The sequence below is a fragment of the Antedon mediterranea genome, chromosome 9 (assembly GCF_964355755.1).
Source record: "Antedon mediterranea chromosome 9, ecAntMedi1.1, whole genome shotgun sequence".
Taxonomy (NCBI): domain Eukaryota; kingdom Metazoa; phylum Echinodermata; class Crinoidea; order Comatulida; family Antedonidae; genus Antedon; species Antedon mediterranea.
In genome coordinates this window covers 9,208,353-9,231,314 of record NC_092678.1, presented here as the reverse complement: position 1 = coordinate 9,231,314, position 22,962 = coordinate 9,208,353, and the positions used below count along the sequence as shown (strand labels likewise).

At 33.5% G+C, this 22,962-nt stretch overlaps 1 protein-coding gene across 2 annotated transcripts; it reads left to right on the top strand.

The window, feature by feature from the left end:
• The first annotated feature begins 470 nt into the window (after positions 1-470).
• Positions 471-21,329, top strand: LOC140059425 (uncharacterized). Of its 2 annotated transcripts, none has more exons than XM_072105334.1 (6): positions 471-560; positions 2,302-2,461; positions 7,777-7,957; positions 8,222-8,338; positions 12,713-12,933; positions 20,561-21,329. In XM_072105334.1, exons 2-6 carry the CDS (start codon positions 2,312-2,314, stop codon positions 21,227-21,229), a joined length of 1,338 nt encoding a protein of 445 aa, XP_071961435.1. In that variant the 5' UTR covers positions 471-560; positions 2,302-2,311; the 3' UTR covers positions 21,230-21,329. The 2 variants fall into 2 exon arrangements, with proteins under 2 accessions (XP_071961435.1, XP_071961434.1); XM_072105333.1 differs by having other exon boundaries at positions 8,222-8,428; positions 20,561-21,328.
• Positions 21,330-22,962: the final 1,633 nt, after the last annotated feature.

Sequence of the window (22,962 nt, the reverse complement as noted above, 5' to 3'; positions counted from 1 at the left end):
AACTATACTCGTTTGTAGTAGTTACGAATATGACTGGTGATATTCGTCAACACGAATACGCTTTACGAATATGAAATGGGCATCAGCTCAAAAGTTTCACAAATGTATGACGTATCCGTTTTCGTTATCGTATTTGTAAGGTTGCGAAACCTCCCTATTTACTAAAATGCCAAGTCAATTTTGATAAATAGCAGTTTTTAAAGTCCTCACTCGCTTTGATGTTACGCTAGGCCTAGGCAGCCAAGCATCAAGCTGTCCTGCGCGCGCTTCGCTCAAATTTACCGCAGTCATATTTTGAACGCGCCTCAATATTTCGTTGCCATGCGAAACAGATTTTTGTATGGCTTACGAAAACGAACACGTGTGCGTGACGTATCCGTTTTCGTTATCGTATTCGTAAGATTGCGAAACCTCTCTATATTATTCGATCGAGCTCGACTCGTACATTTTATGTTTGTCGCCCTCAATTTCAAAATAAATTCGGAATGCCGATTTTTAGACCGATTCAAATTAAATACGGTCGAAGCTGTGCTAACATAATTTATTATTATACTTTTTAGGTCAGTAGGTTTTGCCATTATAATTATCATTATCTGAAAACTGGGTTTAAATGTACTATAAATATACTTAAAATAGTATTAAACATGATACGGGCCAGCCCATGATGGGTATGAGCCAGCCCATGATCGAGTGCGGTACACCCGTACGGACGAGTGGGTCCAGGACGATTCGGCCCAAAAGTGGGCCGAAGCATCCCACTTTGTGGGCCGAAACGTCTCACTTTAGACCAAATTCATATTAATTTTGTTTGGTATTTATCAAGTTTTTAAAGGTGTTTAACAATCCGTATTTATTGATATTGACAATGTTGATATAATATGTATAATAAATTACTAAAAAAACGTAATTTTATTATATTCAATTTATTACTTCGAAAACCTTGTTTATTTCGTGCATTCGCCAAGCGGCCAACAGAGGGCGTAACTTGTTTACATCGTTCGCGTGACTAAACAATTTTCGGCAATTGTCGTATTCGAGTGTACCGTTGAGTAGTTTTTCCGTTGAGTACTTCTTTAACGGAGTATTTTGAGCGTTGAGATTGTTCTTAACGAAAAAGCTTTCGTTGTCAACGTTTTCTATTCGAATGACTTTCTGTTGAGCACAAATTTACAAAAGTACTCAACGAATCTTTACGTTGACAACGAAAGTTCCCAATCGAATACGACAATTGTTTTCAAAATGTTTGTTTTATTGCATCTTTATTCTATCGTCTCTCTAAAAATAAAGTTTGGGGAAAAAAGCTTATTTTATGCTTATAAAATGCATATCAAAGCCAATAAATTTAATAGAGTGTGCCGAATCGTCTCAGGGCCAAGTCGTAATTATGAAAACACAACTTTGATAGCAAAAATCTTCCAAATTTATGTTTAAAAAAACGATAAATTTAGCAACAAAAACTGAAACCAAACGAGACTATCTATGGAACGCCCATAGTTCTTTTAATAGGAGAACAATGAGTATTGAACAACAGCAGATCGATCATTTGTGTTCTTACTTTGATTGTTAACAAATTTGGTACTCATAATTTTCAGGTCATATATTTCATCATATGGCAATGCTATGCGTAGGTACGGTGCGCTTACAATTTTCAAAATTGATTTTCGATGAAATTCGAGTACATTAAAGGCGATTTCAAGAATTGTCTACCAAAATCGAGTCTCAACTTGAGAAACGAAATGAAATAACATTTTTTTTCATATTGTTTGTTCAATTTTATTTCTTAGTGTATAGATTATACCATGATTATACACATGATTTATAATGAAATCTAGTAACTTATGTCTTTATTATTATGTAACAAATGTGGTTTATATATTATACTCAGAGGGATCTTTGATCGGATTATGATACCGGCTATTGTATTTGCGTTAGCAAGATCCTATCTTCACAAATTATAAATAATTATAAAGATTCTGACAAAATCAATCAATGTATCTTTTAAAAATCAATTATTTTTATTTAAATCTATGCATGTAAACCTATAATTCATCATAGTGACGAATTAAATCTAGTTATAAGATTATTTTTTTACATTATAACAAGAATATTTAAATGATTTATTGTTGTTTGACACCCCAACAGGTAGTTGATAGTATTTAACATTTTGAATACAGTATACTACAGTGTATCAAAATAAAATTAGATTTCATGCTATAAAAAATATCCTCTGAAAATTGTTGCCGTTATTAAAATAATTTGTTTGTTTAAAGTTTAATTTCTAATAAATTAATTTTTCATTAGATTTATAGATATGCCATGGATGAAGAAAATAAACATTTTTATACTTTTTTGTGTCTTTGTCATTGTAAATTGCAAAGCATCAAGGGTTACCATAGCAACTTACAATCTTTGGAATGTTATGTTTAATTGGGAAGTTCGAAAGCAGTATGTTGCAAATAAGGTAGGTGCACCAATAGAGATTATTGGTGATTTTTTGATTTGCAAAACCACTCTCTGACCCGAGTATGAGTGGACGTAATGGTATACAAAACTTACTGAACTTCCAAAACATAGGGAGAGAGATTGATTTTAAAAGTTATTAGACATGAGAATCGATAATGCTCCAAATTCAAATTTTTGAAAATAGATAGGGTGGGCTTAATTTATTCTTGCGTGAAGATTAAAGCCCCATTCCCTACGTTTTTTAGATCTAATTTAAGATCACAAACTATATTTAATGTAAAAATAATACTATATGGTCCTATTGCGATAACTTTTTTCGTCTTTAAACGGTTAAAAATGTGAAAAATAAATCGATTCTAATAATTATAGCGGCCCGCTATAAATCCCAAAATGCATTGCGCGCGGATTGATATTTTTGTTTTTCACCTGTAATTCGCCCACTTTTCGATCGATCGTGAAGCCAAAACAAATGGAAGACTCCTAACTTTTCAGCGAAAATACCGGGTTTTCCCCAATTTGTATCAACGGAGTCTGGCAAAAATAGAAAGACAATTAATGCAGCAACTATACAACGTCAGGCTAGGTATATAGCTAGCGTACGATGTTCGTACGTTATCGATGTTTACCAGCTAGGCCTACAAAACTAAGCCTAGCTAGGCTAGCCTAAGACCGTCCACGAGAGGTCGATCGCCGCGAGCTACTTAGGTAGTACATTGTTTCTCACTTTTTATCATAATTTACCATAAAACGTACATTTAAGACAAGGAATGACATGGTTTAATGTTTTTAAAGTGATATATGTATTATTTTCCAAAAAACGTCCAAAATTGCAGGGAAGGGGTCTTTAAGCCATCAGCTGTAGCCTGTATTGTTTCATTTCGTTCTGATAAAAGTGGCATTAATTACATAATTTTACGTAAAACTTGTTGCAAATATAATTAGATGATTAAAATATTATGATTGAATGACTTCCTACAATTTTGAAGTTGTTTTAATGTAATTGTATGTATTAAGCCTGTTATACTGTATATATAAAACCAAAAGCAAATTACTGAAAAATGACAATGCTGTGGGTACCGTATTATCAAGCTAAAAGCTTAATCAAAATGATAAAGTAAAACAGCCAGAAAAGTTAGCAGAGCTTTCGGGCAACACTAGCCCTTCATATATTAGAGCCTAATGATTTGTACTGATGAAGGGCTATTGTTGCCCGAAAGCTCTGCTAACTTTTGTGAACAGAAAATCAAATGAAAAACACATTGCTGCGGAAACACAAATTGTTTTATTGTATGTTTAACAATATATCAAACCATTTGGAATCGTTCTGTTTGTGTGTGTTCATTTTTATTTCTTTACATTAATGGTTTTGAGATATTTATTTTTTGTGTGGGAGATTTGTTACCTATCTATTTGCTACTTTTGTAAATTGTGATCTAACAGTAACTCATGCTCCGCGCGATCTTGTCTGCTTTGATAATAATTTAGGGTGCTCATCAGAAATTGACAATGGGCATGGTCTGTCAATCAGTCGGCACATTTTACCAACAAGCACGAATGTGCAATACTCGGGATACAGCAAATATACAGTAGCTGTAATAAATAATGACATCATAAGACCGGATGTAACATCACATACACATCAATAACCTCGCTACCAAATACGGCTATACGGTACCATTTTCGAGACGTGATATGGCTGCATCCGGTTTGAAATTAAAAAATCCGTAGAATAAAAATCTATAGAATTAAGGACATGTCCCTGTAGTATATTCATGCCAAATCCCAGCTCAATACTACAACGAATAAGGGAAGAGTAGTACTTTATAAGTTGCACTTTTTACTGTCTGGATGGAAGAAGAAGAGGAAAAGATCATAGAGAGTCTTAGACTCGGGTACCCCGAATAATAGAACGAGATATACTTTATATCATATTACGTATACAGTATATTTCATCATAAAAAGTTTAGGAAAAATAGTTTTCGCCAGGGCTCGAACCGGCGGGACCTTTTGCGTGTTAAGCAGACTTGATAACCACTACACTACGAAACCTCTTACACCAAAAATGTGGGTTACACAAAGTTTTTTAATCCATTTAAATTACAAATAAATATGGTAATAAGCACAAAGCAAAATAAACATGTTAAAAGTGATAATTATCGATTACACAAAATAAGTATTAAAAAAAATAATAAAAATAAGATATACTGTATATCATATTGCGTATACAGTACTTTTCACCATAAAGTTTTAAAAAAAAAGGTTTCGCTCGGGCTCGAACCGGGGACCTTCTACGTGTTAAGCAGACTTGATAACCACTACGCCAAGAAGCCGCATATAACAACATAACAAATTAATTAACTAAAAAACACGAATGTGCGATACTCGGGGTACAACAAATGAAGCTGTAATGACATCATAATACGGGATGTGACGTCACATACACGTCAATAACCTCGCTACCAAATACGGCTATACTGTACCATCTTCGAGACGTCATAAGGCTGCATCCCTGTAGTATATTCATGCCAAATCCAAGCTCAATACTACAACGAATAAGGGAGGAGTAGTACTTTATAAATCGCACTTTTTACTCAATAGTGTCCAGATGGAGGAGGAGAAAATGAGTAAGTCCTAGACTCGGGTAGCCCGAGAAAAAAAAGTGTCGAAATTAGATGATGCACTCGGACACAAACTCTTAAATTTAGGGTGTATTTTGGGAAAAACACGACAGACATTTGGATTCGTTTATTTGTCTGTGTATTTTTTTATTTTATTTGTTCATTTATATATTTACACACAACACCTTCACCAGTTTATTCAGAGTACACAGTTTTAACCATACATAATATTTATTTCTACTGATACTGTACAAGCAATGCTAAATACTACTAAAGGAATAGTAATAAACTACATTTTTGGCCTCTTGGGGCTACCACTCATATGACATTGCTGTATGAAATGTCCAGTAAATCAAATGGTTGTTATTAAAGTATGGCGGTGGGGTGCTACGGGGGATCCTTGTTGGGGAGCCTAGCCCCCGTCGGGGAATGCGGGTACTTTTCATTGGTTTATATACTATACAGTAATACTAATTCTGTATATTTGGAACTTTAAAGGGTAACTTCATTTTTTTAAATTGAAAGAATTGATTGACACAGTCATCGCATCGGACCTCGTGCAGTGTTTTATGCATGCAGTATTTTATTTATGTATTATACAAAATGGAAAAAGTGGCTACTGTAAATCTGATTAAAATGGCCTCAAATGCCACTAGAACACGTTGCTTGCTATAATTTTATTTTATTTGGTGCATTGTTTTTAATTTGATTATAAAGTGATTCTATAAACTCAACGAATCGGAATGGCTGAATCCACTGTTGAACTTCCCGCTAAGGGTTACTAGACATGCACAGCTGATCAGGCAAATAGTGATTGAATTATTTGAGAGCGATCCATTAACTAGCATAGTTGAAAACTTATTCTCAAAGATGCTTTATTCTACTAAAATACAAGATTCTCTCAATAAATCGATCTATCATAGATGACAAACTTAGTCAGGTTGTTAATCAAACTAATACGATAAAAATAAATAAATAAATAATAACAGCCTTAAAGAAATGGTAAAAGAACCTGATCGTAAAGTAAACAAGAACTTTAAATCAGTGTATGCTGATCACCGTGAGCAACATTCCATTATGGATGAATTAGACCGGTAGAAAATTTAAATCAGCAAGCTGACGATCTCGAACAACATTCTAGAAGAAATTGTCTTTGTGTGTTCGGTGTGAAAAAGGAGGCTAACGAAAACAAGGAGAACATCATTATCGGCATAGCTGAAAATAAATTAAGGCTTAAGTTGGTTCCTGATAACATTGATCGTTCTCACAGGGAAAAAAAAGGAAAGGAAATCAAAATAGCCTAGGATGGTGATTACGGCTCGTAAGAAGCTAAAGGGTTCTGGCCTATCTATACTGGAAGATTTAACCTGTAAACGCATCGATCTGTTATGCAAAACAAGTGAGCATAGTAGGATATGGTCAGGATGGTCGGTAGATGGAAGAGTGTTTGCAAGTTAAAGGCCGGGGAGTTGTGAAACCAATTCATTCTTTTGCTGATTTTGAAAACATTTAACTCTTATTTATAAAGTGTTTCCTCAACTTGTTTATTTATAATTTCTTATTCTGAATTTCGTAAATTAATTACTTAAATAATTTTTCTTGTTTTTATTTCTGCAACATAAATAAGATATTTTGAGCCTAAACAAATTGACCAATTTTAATTTGTTTTCAATTATTAAATACTTTCCTTATTAAATTTTTTGTTATCATTATTCAAGACAAAAAAATGTTTAGGCCCTTATATCGCTATGGAGACTGATCTCTGGTTTTCCACTTGGTACATTTATTTTTCTCATTAACTTGTCCCCACCTAATCTGGTTTTTTTTTATGTTTTAGATTTGTGTATGTAATATGTCACTTTCTTTCCAAACGATCAACCACACTGTACTGAAAAAACCAAGATCAATTAAATCATTTAATCTTCAACCATTTACGCAGACTATGATAAATATGATCATGACCCTGATAACAATTTACTACTGTAACTCTACTCAGCCCAATTATAAGTACCAACTAACCCACTTAATTGGAGAGCTCAGTCACGTGAACAACTTTTCTTTCGTGTACCGGTATATAATTCTAGAAGTTCACTTCATAATATTGATTCTTTCAAATTATTTTTAAGCAATGTCAATTATGATTTCGATGTAATTACAGTCTCGGAAACCTGGTTGAAAGATGATAATCCATAACCAATATCTCAAGTTATTCCTTTACTTTCATTTCGCAAAACACACTAGGGCTGGCTGGTGGAAGTATGAGGTTGTAGGTTTGAAATAACAATGTGTTGAAAGAAAGAACTGATCTTTTCCTAGACCCCTCCCTGTGCAACTCCCTGTTTATAGAACTTGAAATTCAATCCAATCAAAATATTATTGTTGGTGTAATCTATAGGGCACCATCCCTTTATACAAATGTTTTTATTCACGCTTTTGATCTCAAAAACCAACAAAAAAATTATTTCATGTTAAATTGCATGATTTTTTTCACGCATCGTGAAAAGATTACATCGATTTCCTAGTCATAAGGAATATTCTCTAAAAAATTGACATACAGTAGCTAGATGAAATTCATCTCAAGATAATTATGCATGATAATGCATATAACCTAATGATAAATAGAAATGATATAATACGCTACAATTCCAATGTTACTTTTATTCTAATCATTTTATATTTTTGTTTATTACTGTAGCTTTTACAGTTAGATGTTGACTTCATTGCTTTTCAAGAGGTACGGTCACATCAAAGTTCATCATGGTCTCAGTTGCATGAACTTCAACACATGTTACCTACTTACAAATGGTTGCTATACCAACCAGTTCAAAAAGTAATACCCCCAAAGTATGGTGCTCCTATTGGATGGGAGATGGAAGGTTTGTGTACAAATATTTCTGTTTTTTATTTTATAAATCAAAGGAAAATTACTAAAAAAAATTACAATGCTGTGGTCAGAAAATGGAAATCAAGCGCTGACTATGGCCATATTTCAAGAAATTGTTTATAAAAACAAAAGACGGTCATCAAAACAGTGTAAAATCTAAAAGAGACCCTGGGTTAGTACTTTTAAAACAGGATTTTTTAGGGAGCGTGTACCATCTAGTTCAAAGAATTTTCTTTTTCTTTTTTGATAATTACAGGCATGGGAATTCTCAGTAGGCTTCCGATAACCAGCCACACATTACAGTCATTGGTCCAAAAATCTCGCCTTGATCGTAATAAGCGTGTTGTTTTACATGCAAATGTACAATCAGGAGGTAAATCAGTTACCGTCTCGGTAGTACACTTGTCATCTGACCGTAGCCAACAGTGTGACAATGTAGCACAGATTTTATATCAACTAAAACGTATGGCAACATGGTGTTTGTTTAATGATATAAGTAGTTCTTTGATAGTAAACCAATAAAACTTACGTTGGCAAGACAGTTTTGTCTAGCTGTCAGCTTGACTTCTTCAGTTGCTATGATGCGTTATGACGCCGACTGGTCTTGCCAACGTAAGGTTTATTGGTTTACTATCAAAGAACTACTTATATCATTATACGAATCGAAACCAGAAGAATTGTTTTCATTATGGTGTTTGTTATTTTAAATGTTTCGTTGTTTTATTAATTATTAGTTACCAGTACTTGATGGCGGATATCCTATTGTGATTTTTCAACCATTAAGGCCCATTTATACTAGGGCGATAACGATCGACGATAAATAGATAAACATACATTTTTTCTTGGATAAAACGAAAGAAATTAAAACAGTTTCGTTCTAGAACTATAGGATAATCAGGGGCAGTTGCAGAACTATTTAAGGGGCTTGCCCACGAGTCTAGGACCGTGGCGAATCAAATTTTGTTAAATGACACCCTTAGAGGGCTGGAAATGGTACTCTCGCACGTAAGGTAAACCAGTTATAGGCCTACAACTTATAGGCCTACAACTTATAGGCCTACAACTTATAGGCCTACAACTTATAGGCCTACAACTTATAGGCCTACAACTTTATCTCGACGATTAAACACAATACCTACGATACATTTCCACATTACTTTAACCTACTTTAGCAATATGCAAATTTCATGGCATTTCGCCAACGTTTTTTTGGAAAAGTTACATCAATGTTTAGTAGAAGTAAAAGAAAGATGTATAAATCTTCATGTACCTGTATTTATTAAAGAGTACCGTATACACAGGCATTATATAATTATATTACTTATTAATAACTGCCCGTCACACTATGATATAAATTTAGCTGTTTTCACTTTTTAACACTGCCTGTTATACTTTGTGATAACAATCGCATCAGAGTCACATCTTAGCCAACTTTTGCCATCCTTAGCCTAACTTTCAGGCAAAACTATACTTTTTAAATAGGCAATGATATCGCTATACAACGATTTAGAAGCAGTTTCCTTAAAAAAAGCCGATTGTGTAATAAAATCCAAGAGAAGTTCCCCTTCTTTTGATTCACCATCAAAACAGCCAGTAACATTCAGGTTTATTTGTATGCGAATTGTATGCTAAGATGATAAATGGCACCTATAATTTGCCGGAAATGACACTATATCGGGCTACCAAACAGCAATACCATCGTATCCTGCCTAAATTTTTCGCCGGTAAAACGTCAGAGGAGGTACCCGACAAGGTACGTCCGGTAAGCTAATAAATTCGGGCAAATTTATAATCAATACATACAAATTAATTATTATTATCAATTAATAAATTAAAAAAGTTAAACAAAAAATATGAAGCTTCTGCTATAAATTAAGCAAAACGTTAAATTGTATTATTTTGATCAATAAGTTAGTAAAACCACAATTTCCAAAATTCATTTTCATTTATCCACTATAAACTGTACAACAGTGTTGCTTAAACTGCACTTCAGAAAAGAAAATATGATCAAAATTTGCAAAAAGAAGCAAATAAACACTTTTATTTCAAAGTTAGGAATGTTCGTAATTTCTACGAAAATTTGTCCCAATATTACAGACATAAGATGAAGATAAATAGGGTACTACGGAAATACTTAAATTATGGGGAATCTCAGGAAAAATGCAATAATTATGGACAAATCAAAGACCCATATGACGGGGTTTTCCTTGAACACAGTGTGTTTCATACCTTCTCACGACACACACAAGCAAATTCATTCTGAGTTTGTTCAGAAATATATCCACACACAAAAATACGCAAAAGACAGCCGGCGGTAAATTGTGCGCGGTATTGTAATGCTGGTTAATTTTACGCTGTAGTCTGTCAATTTACATAATTTATAGGCTCTTCCAAAACTGGACTTCTATGACGTTAATGGTTATTATACCTGTATATGATAAAATGGGATCTAAATTTTATTTTAGTGACTGGAAAAAACATTTAGCATGAAATTAAGGGTGTTGCCCAGGCAAGTGGGGCAACCCCCCTGCATCCGCCCCTAGGATAATCATGTATGCTGTATTTGATAAAAATAATATTTGTGAAAATCCAATGAAATGATATGATCAATAAAAACAATAAAATCGTTGTATTGTAATGGTAATATTGCTCTTACTAATCATGACGTCATTTGATTGAACGTGTGGAAATATTATTTTCATCAAAGGTAGCATAGATGATAATCCAATAGTTCTAGGATGAAAACTTTTTAAAATTCTTCTGTTTTAGTTATGAAAAATGCATATTTATCTTTATCGTCAATCATCACCCTAGTGTAAATGGGCCTTTCCACCATTTTTGTGCTGAGGGTTTCTATAAAACTTCGGAAGCATTTAGGCCTTTGTATGATTTGTGTATGGATGTTCTATCCGAAATTAAGAAAATAAAAGAATAAGTCATTTTTATCTTACAGAAAGTGTTTATGTGCGCACACGCATTCGAAAATTAAATATGCGCAAAATCAATATCTTTACAGTGTAGGCCATTTTGACTATTTCAAAATTGTAAAATTGTTCTCAAACCAAAATTAAACCATAACCAAAATGTTTAATTTTAAAAGCCAGACCACCAGAAGACTGAAAGTGTGTTTTTTTATCTTTAAATTTTGGGGGTTTTTTGGAGGGGGGGGGGGAAATACCATAATACATAATTAGTTATCCGCAATGAAGTTGCAGGAACTCCTTGTGATTGTACGAAATCATCATCATCATCATCTTTTTTCTGTAATTTTTGTGTCACGCGTATCTGTAAAACTTGCAAACATAACATTTTGTAACTTTCTCAACATATCGTCATTCATATGAAGTTGTGCAGCGAACATTTTGAGCTTGTTTACAATTGCGCAACATGACTTACGCGCAATTTTATGAATTTCGCGTATTTAGGTCAAAAACCAAATAACATTTTAAATTTAAACTTTGCTAAAGTTTAATTTATATTCTGTGGAAAAAAATTTTGTGTTTTACACGTGCGCGCATTTAAAATTTAGAAATGCGAAAAAACAATTTCTAATCAACTTTCTACGCGTTTCATGTCATTTTGAGCATGTCAAAAATTCCCACGCGCTCGCAAATTTTTACCATTTTTTCGAGTGATTTTTTCCAGCCTTTTCTAGTAATTTTACCGACTTTTAAACAATTTCGACTTAAAATTATGTCATACGAGCACATAGAATTGGCCAATTTGCGCTCGTTTTTGATAAAAAAAAATAAACGTCAAAATTATGCCATTTTTTAAACAGTCATAATTTCTAAACTAAACTATGAAAGTTAATTTTATTACATATTCTGGAAGTTGATGAGTTGTAGATATCGGATCATGCATTAATATGGCTAACCGGACATTGTGACATCATCGTATGGCCACGTGAATATAAAATATAGAATTTTTGTGTCTTTCGTCATAGCTCATCACATTTAATAGAGCGCATCTCTTCTTATTCTTTTTCCATTTTCACCCCGATTTTGATATTGTCTAGGTCAATCAACTATCTTTTGCATGAGTTAAAAATATTTTAATTTTTATGACGTCATCATGTCTAAAAATATAAATAACGTGGGTCCCTTATTTTCATCTTTACAGTAAATTTCAATCTTTTATAGCTCATCAGAATAAAAAGTTAAAATCATGATTAAAACGTTTTCTGGAAGCTATTTGATTGTATACGAATTCATGTGAACATTTTGCCAATCAGATATTGTGACATCATCATATGGCCAGTTGAATAAAAAACATCATATTTTCACCTTTTGCGTAATAGTTCATCACATTTAAACGAGCGCGCATCTATATTTTACGTATTCAAATTTTGTCTACATGTTAATATGTTGTTCCTGAGATAATTTCCTTCCCAAATTGCTATCTTGAGTGTTTCATTTTGATACCGTCGCCATGTTAAAAATATAAATAAATGGCGTGTCCCGTAATTTCACCTATTCTACACTGTATGTAATACTAATATGTATACAGATTATACGTTGATTATGCTAAATATACTATATGATACAAAATAGACAGAATTCAGCACTAACAACATATCATGTTCTTCAGTTCAGGTCATAATGCCATAATCTTTTTTCTGTGTGCAACATTCCAACGTATAACGTGCACGTGGCGTTTGTCGTGCGGATAACTAACTCGTCAAAGTGAAGAGTTCAAATCTAGTTGAATAATAGTATACTAATATATTTTTATATAAATTCTCTAGAACACTCAACCAGTTGTTCAATAATATTAGGGGATTTCAACACCTACACTAACTACGAATGGCCGGTACTTGCCCTAAAAGCAGGTAAGTTTTCCATCACAAACAAATGCTCTACCTTCCACCAACATGGTCGTCGCAACCAAGTGGAGATTGATGAAACTTACATTGATGTGTGGACACAAGCTTATCCTACTGATAAAGGTTACACTTTTAGTAATATGGTAAGTTAAATTCCATTCTTTCCAAATCCTCATTAGCAGCAGGTCTTTTTTCAATCAAACTAAACCATGGGACCTGATTAGATTAACTACCGAATAAAGTCCTTATTAACAGGAACTGCCTCAACCATTTTATTTTATTCTTTATACTGGGTAGCCTCTGTGTGTCAGTGGCTGTGTTTTGTTTTGTTTGTTTGTTTTATCTTTATACTGGGTGACCTCTTCAGTCAAAGACTGATCTCCCAGAGGGCCCAGTTGGTGATCAGTGCCTGTGATGTACTACTACACCGGGGTAACCCCCTACTCGTCTCGAAAGATGTACTAGGTTCTTTAAAGTGCACACGAGCAAGTTGTGTACACTGGACCTACGGTTTATAGTCCTTATCCGAGAAGACTCGTTCTACCAACAGAACCATGGAGTGAGTGAGCCTCGAACCCCTGCCGATGTTATGGCTACGTGATTACGGTTCCGCTGTCTTAACCGCTCGGCCACTCACTCACTCTCACTGTGTGTGTATTATTACACCAGGGTAACCCAAGGGCGAATCTAGGATTTGTTTGTTTGTTTTACCAGAATGAGAGATTGAGTGACCCTTCACCCACCTCTAGATGGAAATGATATTCTCGCACATCAAATTAATTATATGGAACCACTAGTAGGCCAGAAATTCATTCATTCATTCATAATGGTATATTTTTAAAAATCATCTTCACAGAAAAACTGAATTGTGACAATTTTTACATTATTAAAAGGTACTTAAAATATTTAAAATGTTTTAAAAAGATAGCATTGTAATGATAGCATATAGTTAAGGCTATGATATTGTAAGTATAGAGTGAGCCCTCTATAGTTAGTGTACAGTTGAGTGAGCAATGCCTCATGGCATCACTTGATGTAGGAGAACCAAGATGGTTGAGATGTAATAAATGAAACACTAATCAAGTCACGACTACTACCTATCTTTATTAAATAAACAAGTAACATTACATGGTGTCAGAATGAATGGATTAAAACCTCCAGAATCTTTGAAAGTAAGTGTCAGTAATAATATGGCAGAAGAATGGAGAAAATGGAGTCAACGTTTTGGGTTGTACATTACAGCTAGTGGCCTAGATAGAAAGCCAGCAAAGGTAAAGTGTAGTACACTATTGCATGTAATAGGCGAGGAGGCACTAGACATATTCAACACATTTGTATTTACAGCTGACGAAGATGCTGAAGATGTAGAGGTAATTCTTCAGAAATTTAAAGCACATTTTGAGCCCCAAAGGAACATAACGTATGAAAGGCATAAGTTTAATACAAGAATACAAAAGGAAGGTGAAGGGTTTGATCAATTCATAACTGATTTAAGAAGTAAAGCAAGAACGTGTGAATTTGATAATTTACATGATAGCTTAATAAAGGACAGAATAGTAGTAGGAATTCGAAGTGATACTGTAAGAGAGAGGTTACTTCGTGAAAATGATTTAACGCTACAGAAAGCAGTAGAAATATGCCAAGCTGCAGAGATTAGCCGCAAACAAAGATGTGTAATGAAAGATGCATCAAAAACGGGCAACAGTGAAGTGATAGAAGAGAGTGAAATAAATAAGCTTAAAACAGAATATAAGTACAAAAAAGCTAGTAGTAGTGCTGCTAGTAGTTCATACAATAAAACTGGTGTTATAAGGGATTGTAGGCAATGTGGTAAAACTCATGAGTATAAAAATTGTCCAGCATATGGCAAACAATGTAAATCATGTGGAAGAAATAATCATTTTGCTATAAAATGTAGGAGTAAAGATAAAAGAAAGCCATATAGGCCTAAGAAAAAAAAAATAGAAGTACTAGAAGAAATAGATAGTGATAGTACAAATAGTGATGAAGAGTTCCTAATGGATACATTAGAGAATAAAGATAACACCAAAGAATGGTCTGTAAATTTAAAGATCTATAACCGTGATAGCAAACATAAGGTAGTAAAGTTGAAAATTGATACTGGAGCTCAGTGTAATGTGATAACAGAAAGTATAGTACAAGAATTAAAGATTCCAGTAAATAAAACAAATGCAAGGCTTATAACATACTCTGGTGAAAAGATAAGACCAGTTGGTAAAGTAACACTACTCTGTGAAAACAAACATAAATACTATGAATTAGAGTTCCAAGTCATGAATAAAGCAGTTCATCCTGTATTGGGACTGCAGGCTTGTGAAAGACTAAACTTGGTGAAGAGAGTAGAAAGAATAGAAACTAATAGTGACTACAATGATTTGAAATCTAAATACGATGTATTTAAAGGTTTAGGTTGTATTGGGGGTGTACAAAAGTTGCATGTAAAAGAAGATGCAAAACCGGTAATTCATCCGCCAAGATCAGTACCTATTCCAATAAGAAAGAAAGTATTAAAGGAGTTGAATAATATGGAAAGTAAAGGGGTAATAGTGAAACAAAATGACCCTACCCAATGGGTGAGCAGTATGGTAGTAGTTAAAAAAAAAAATAAAGATAGTGTACGTATATGTATAGATCCAAAAAATTTGAACGACGCTCTTGAAAGACAGCATTACCCAATGAAAACGATAGAAGAAGTAATAACTAAACTACCTAATGCAAAAGTGTTCAGCACTTTAGATGCCAGTAGTGGGTATTGGCAAATACAGTTAGATGAGGATAGTTCAAGGTTGTGTACGTTTAATAGTCCTAATGGAAGGTATAGATACACTAGATTACCTTTTGGTATTAAGTCAGCCCCTGAGATTTTTCAAAGAGTAATGACCCAAATGTTTGAAGATTTGGAAGGTACAGAAGTCATAATGGATGATATTTTAGTATGGGGTATAGATAAGAAACAACATGACGAACGACTTGAGAAAGTTCTCAATCGAGCAAAAGAAAGAAATTTAAAATTAAACCCAGAAAAATGTAAATTTGGATTAGATGAAGTAAAATACATTGGTCACACATTAACATCTGAAGGTTTAAAAACAGATGAGAGAAAAGTTAAAGCAGTACAAGAAATGCACAAACCTAATAATAAGAAAGAGTTACAACAGTTTCTTGGAATGATAAATTATCTTGGTAAATTTATACCAAATTTAAGTAATGTAACCAAACCATTAAGACAACTGTTAGAGAAAAATACTATGTGGCAATGGCAAGCAGAACATGATATTAGTTTTGGACAGTTGCAGCGCTTAGTAACAGAGGCGCCAGTTTTACAATATTATGATGTAGAGAAACCGGTGACAGTAAGTGTTGACGCATCAAGCACAGGTATAGGCGCAGTATTATTGCAAGATGGACATCCGATAGCGTTTGCATCAAAAGCGTTTACAGAGCCTCAAACAAGATATGCACAGATAGAGAAAGAATTAGCAGCTGTAGTTTTTGGATGTGAGCGTTTCCATCAATATTTGTATGGCAAAGAATTTATCGTAGAAAGCGACCATAAACCCTTAGAATCGATAATGAAAAAAGCACTAGCACTAACACCACCAAGACTACAGAAAATGTTATTAAAGCTACAGAAATACAAGCTGGAACTAGTTTATAAGAGAGGCAAAGAGTTGTATATAGCAGATGCATTGAGTAGAAATCATCTACCAGATATAGAAACAGAACAGTTTAGCATTCCGCTTTACATGATTAACAACCTACAAATGACAAAAGAAAGACTAGTAGAAATAAAGAATGAAACAGTAAAGGATACAGCTTTAAGTAAATTAAAGGACGTAGTAATAAATGGATGGCCAGAGAACAAAGCTATCCTAGAACCAGATGTTAAACCATATTGGGATTATAGAGATGAAATCTTAGTAGAAGGAGATATGCTATTCAAAAATAACAGATTAATCATACCAGCGACACAACGTAAACTGATGTTGAGTAAATTGCATGCTAGTCACCAAGGTATTGAAAAAACAAAGAAACTTGCACGAGATTTAATCTTCTGGCCAGGAATAAATGCCCAAGTGACAGACACAGTAGGAAAATGTGAAATATGCCTAAAACACCGAATGAAAAACCAAAAAGAACCAATGGTAGCCCATCAAATACCATCAAGACCATGGCAGAAAGTGGGCATGGACCTATTCACACTAGAAGCTGAGGAATACCTAATAATCGTAGACTATTATTCAGGATATTTCGAAATAAACATGTTAAAAAGCACGAAATCTAGCTCAGTTATAAAATTTTGCAAGCAACAATTTGCTAGACATGGGATACCAGAAGAAGTAATTTCTGATAATGGACCACAATTTGCGTCAATGGAATTTCAAAATTTTGGCAAAGTGTATGATTTTAAACATACAACAGCATCCCCATTTTATCCGCAAGCAAATGGAAGAGCCGAAAAAGCAGTTCAAACCGCGAAAATGATACTCAAAAAAGCGAGAGAAGATAAACAAGATCCATATTTAGCGCTATTAAGTTACCGCAATACACCTAGAGATGGATTACCATCACCAGTACAAATGCTAATGGGCCGTAGAACAAAAACACATTTACCAACGTCTACGAAACTGCTGAAACCAAAAGTAACAAACAACATGAGACAATTAAAACAAAACAAAGCAAAACAAAAGAACTATTACGACAAAGGAACAAAACCGCTAAAGACACTTAAAGTTGGAGATAGAATTTATGTGCGAAAAGATTGTCAGTGGAAACCAGCAACAATCGTTGAGAGACAAGAAAGTCCACGATCATACACAGTTGAAAGCGATGGAAAATATTATAGACGCAATCGCAGAGATATCATTAAAGTAACAAGTTCGCAGGATTCACAGACATCACATATAATAGAACCAAACACCACACAAGAAACACGTCGCTACCCTAAACGCAACAGAAAACAATTGATAAAACTAGATTTGTGAACTAAGGGCAGAATAACCCCTAAATTGTGTGCCAGAATAGTCTACCTCTGAGCACAACATAAACAGCATTATATGTAATGTACTGTATGTATGTTAGGAAAGAGCTTTTGCCTGTTGAGGTTTTGTAAATAAAGATTGTTAGGATATATATGTAAGAGAAGAAAGATGTAATAGTTTTTGTTTTGTGAACAAAGGAAAAGATATTGTTAGAGTGTTGTTAGTTAGTAGATTTAGATGAACAGTAATTAACTTTATAATTTAAAAAAAAAGGGAGATGTAATGATAGCATATAGTTAAGGCTATGATATTGTAAGTATAGAGTGAGCCCTCTATAGTTAGTGTACAGTTGAGTGAGCAATGCCTCATGGCATCACTTGATGTAGGAGAACCAAGATGGTTGAGATGTAATAAATGAAACACTAATCAAGTCACGACTACTACCTATCTTTATTAAATAAACAAGTAACATTACAAGCATAAAATAACATCAAAAATTGAGAGCCACACAATACATCATAACAAAACATTAAAATAAACGAGCACAACATCAAAACAAGTCAAAATCTAAATGACACTAATCATATGTAGCGCGCTAGGGATCAGCAAATTAAACATACTTTTTCCGCCGAAAATTTATTAACACAGGTGGCCATCTATGACGCCATTCTGCTACCTATTGTTGTGGGTTGCGAAACAAATTTAAACCGGGTCGCGAAATGTGGTCACGTATACACACTTATAACTGATTTGATTTAATTAACAGTTTCTGTCCCCTTTTGGTGCTTTTAGCGTAGGTCTACTATACACACATAATGGGAAACGGAAGACTGAGCACAATTGGTTGTCAACTGCAAGTGGGGAATCCCCTTTTATGACGTAGACAAATAATGGTTGGCCGAACGTAAAAGCCTGTGTTCAAGTACCTAGTATTATTCATGCGAATTGAACATTCCTGAGTTCTGATTAGTTGTGCATTTATACCTCCGCCAAGGAGGTATATGTAATCGATCGCGTGTGTTCGTTTGTCTGTTTGTTTGTTAGCAGGATTACTCAAAAAGTAATTACAAGATCTTTACCAAAATATTCAGATAGATATGTGGTCAAGGACCATTCCATTAAATTTTGGGACCATGGTCCCAATTCTGGACCACTTTTTAGTATACTTTTCAGACCTGCTAGTGTTAAAAGATAGGACAGAATTTTTCAAAATCCGGCGAGCAGTCTTAAAGTAAAAATTAACTGAAAATCTTGAGAACTACTTGTCCAAAAAACTTAATTTTTGTACAAGAGGCAAGAGTTATAATTTGTGATTTGTAATTTTAAAACATAATTTGATTTAATGTGCACATTTTTTTTTGGGACTAGTTTAAAAAACCTATTTCTTTTCAATTTCACTCGTTTGATTTTCGCGTTGCTGTTCTATTGTTAGTTCAGCTGAAGCTATTGTTAATTGAAAGGCTTGTTACATAACCACTACACCAAACTCGCATACATGCTTGTAATCAAATTAGCCTAAATCACAAACAGCATTCACACACAAATAATTATATGTATATATTTTTTTTTTTCGGAGTGGCTTTCTAGTTCATTATTAATTTATTCAGTTGATGAAAATATGCATGTTGCGCATACACTGACACCTTTTTTCGATTTTTTGTGTGAATAAAGTCTAAAGCAATTGCCCTAAACAGGCTTTACAAGGTTTTAGGCCCGATTATCTGTACTTGATCGTTTGTGGCAGGTTTGTGGTCTGATTGTCCGTGTTAAAATCTTGTTGGCCGAATGGTCCTAAACTGAGTCAATCGGTTGGGGTCTGGTTTCAATCTTCTAACAATCAACATAATTATACACCCAGATACGAAAATAGAAAAGGTCCTCATGTCTACGTCTCGCGGCCCCGATATTTTCATCTTTATATGCCTAACTGCATTATCTATATGATTTAGAGTCATGAACATTTCCATGATTTAGATTCGGGGTCGCAGTCAAAAAGGTTGTGGAACGCTGATCTATAAGATTTTTGTTTAAATAAGTCCAATTCGGGCACAGCGTCGTAATTTTTGTGAGATATGCCCGTGTGTTGTGAAACCGTCGATTGCTTTGATTTGCATTGTTGTTAAACGAAACAGAACACTAAACACAATTTCGTTTACATTTGCTTTTTTCTAGTTTTAATTGATTTTTTCTGCAAAATCTTGAAAGATGTACTAAGTTCTTATAAAGGGCACATCAGCTAGATGTGTACACTAGACCTACGGTTTAATAGTCCTTATCCGAGAAGACTCGTTCGAGTCGACCATGGAGCGAGGGTGCCCTTGAACCCTTGGCTACGTATTATGATTCTCGGCCACTCGCTCAACCAGCCAAACCAAATCTTACATGTTCTAAGATTGACATAATATTTAAAGATATATTGTCCCCCTAAAAAAAATATTTTTTTCAACATTTTTTGTAGAATATGCCATTTTAATGACACATAATTTTTATTCACTTCAGATCAAAATAAAATGTATTTATCAGATAAAATGTAATTTAAAGCAAAAAAATAGTCAAATTGGCTGCCAGCCATTGGGCTTTTGATTGATTTTGCCATTTTATAGGTGAAAACATTATTTTTTCAGTCGTTTTTCCTATGGAAATAATTAACTTTGTTAAAACTACAAAATGGCCTATTCGAAGTCTGATTTTATTATTTTTCTTTTTTCATGTTTTTGAGAGACAATACAGGTACATCTTAAATAAAGATATTATTTCTCTTATTTAGCCTGAACCAGGATTTGAAAGTAGACCAGATCGTATACTAGTAAGTCATAACTGTGCAGTGGTTTTAAACGCTCAACTTGCAGGTGTTGGTAGTGAATACAAAAACCAGTTTGAAAATCAAATTCTATGGAATCGTTACTGGTCATTGTTCAAAAGTGCAAAATCATCTTATTATGCTTACTCAGGAAGTTCATGTTATTTTGACTGTGGCCCGCATGCATCTTGCCGCTGCGGAATATGTGTAGCTGGTGGTGACAAAAATGACTGTCTTCTACCAAACTGCTCAGAATGTAGTAGTACGGTTTTTAGAAAAATCATCACTCTTGCTATTGTAACTCTTTACATAATTTTTAACATTTTTTATACAATTATCAATTTTATAAAACCCTTTAAAACTTGTAATTTGGGTAACTTAGTGCAAAAAAAACAAAAATATTTTTATTCCAAAGAAAAGAAAATGTGCAGAAATTGGTGGATGTATTTTTGTTTATGCTTCTATCGTATTCCAATCATATTTATGATTATTTTAAATCTTTGTTTTGTTATAGGAATTTATGTTTTATGCCTAAATATTTTAAAAGATTCATTATCTTCAATAAATGCAATAATACAAGAGGAATTTAACCCTTCTGATCATTTAATGCTGATTAGCCAATTGAAGCTTGTTTAGATTTCAAAGTATTACTGTACCAAGCTTTTCGTTTTACCCAGGTGAAACAATGTATTTCTGTGTAATATTTTGATAGTAAGCAATAAAGTTTTTCTTTTCTGCTATTTGCGTTAATATGTGTTTTTTATACTTTTGAAAAGTTTAAAATCAAGAACATTGACACTATTAGTTGGTTCAGGATGTTTGGTTTGGATAATAGTGTCTGGTTGAAAAGAAAAAAACAAGAAACATTTAGACACACATAAATGGCATTAAACATTTAAGATGCATGTTGTTTAACCATGAAACAATTTGGCATTAATGATATTATATCTCGGTGTATTTATTTAAAGATTGCACATAAAAAAACATTGCCATTACAAGGCTGAAATGCATGTGAATGACAAAAAAATTCGTATAAAATTACTTTACACACAAGCACAGATAATAAAAAGTAAGAAATAAAAAATGAGGCGCAACAATCAGGAAAGATACCAAAGACCAGAGGAACCAGCCGTTTTAGGAAATGTTTATCAGTTCAGTCACAAAAGGGACAGGACTGTTCTTTGGTTGCACAACAATACCTCTCAATGTGACGTTGATGTCTTACGCAAGTGCAAGGAACCAAGTGGAGAATTGTCCATTGTCAATTCATGACCAAGCACACTGTCTGAGTGGTTGGAGATATGCAAATATAGTCAGGTCGCTTAGCACTTTTTTTATGCACTTTGTGACAAAAGCACCAAACTTGGCAGAAACCTTCTTTAGGACCTAACTAACAATTCTAGAAGGAGTGCCCAAAAAAAAACTATTTAATAACGTCATTTTGACCACGCCCATTTTAAATATATTATGTAGCTGCAGATGTAAAAATATAAAAAAATATAAATTACATAAATATGTCAAGTTTGGTATTAAATTATAGCTTATGACATGTACAATACCACCAACATGAGAAAAATATAATTTCACAAAACAATGACGTCATCAAAGCCACACCCATTATATAACATAAATTCGTGAAAAAAATTAAGAAATCAAACATATATGGCAAGTTTGGTACAAATTAAAGCTTATGACATGTACAACATCACGGAACTATATAAATATAATTTGAACAATATAATGATGCAATTAATTAAGCCACACCCATTATATAAATATATATTATATAATAATAACTTTGTAAAAAATGTCAAGTTTGGTATCAAATTAAAGCTTATGACATGTATACCAACACGAGCACATGTGAAATATATTTTGAACAATGTAATGACATCATTTATTTAAGCCACAACAATATATACTCAGATAAAATATGTGTGTAAACAATCTTAAAATCATACATATTTCAAGGTTGGCATCAAGTTAAAGCTTATGATTATATAAATTAAATTATGTTGATGTATATTTGGTGTAAAAATAAAGCGCAAGTACCTTAGCATATGGATCTATGTTTTTGTTATGCATCTAGAATCATGACATATTTGTAATAATAGTTCAGAAACTGTGGCTGTATTCAGCAATCTCACTTAGGCTAGTAAATACTTAAGAATTCCCTTAAAATTAACAAAGGGAAACACTTAAGGGGTATTCACAAATGAGTTAATCCTGCCACCAGAGAGCAGCCACCTGTTTGGAATATATTATTAATGGTATATTACAAATTTCAAGGTTTAATTCTTTCAGAAACTGATAAAATTGAAGTTAAAAGTAAATTTCTCGCCGTCGCCATTCCAGAATCGAATGCGTTT

Coding starts and splice junctions, on each gene's coding strand:
- LOC140059425 (XM_072105333.1), top strand. CDS start 2,312: ATGCCATGGATGAAGAAAATAAACATTTTTATACTTTTTTGTGTCTTT. Junction 2,462..7,776: donor AGCAGTATGTTGCAAATAAG/GTAGGTGCACCA, acceptor TTATTACTGTAG/CTTTTACAGTTAGATGTTGA. Junction 7,958..8,221: donor TATTGGATGGGAGATGGAAG/GTTTGTGTACAA, acceptor TGATAATTACAG/GCATGGGAATTCTCAGTAGG.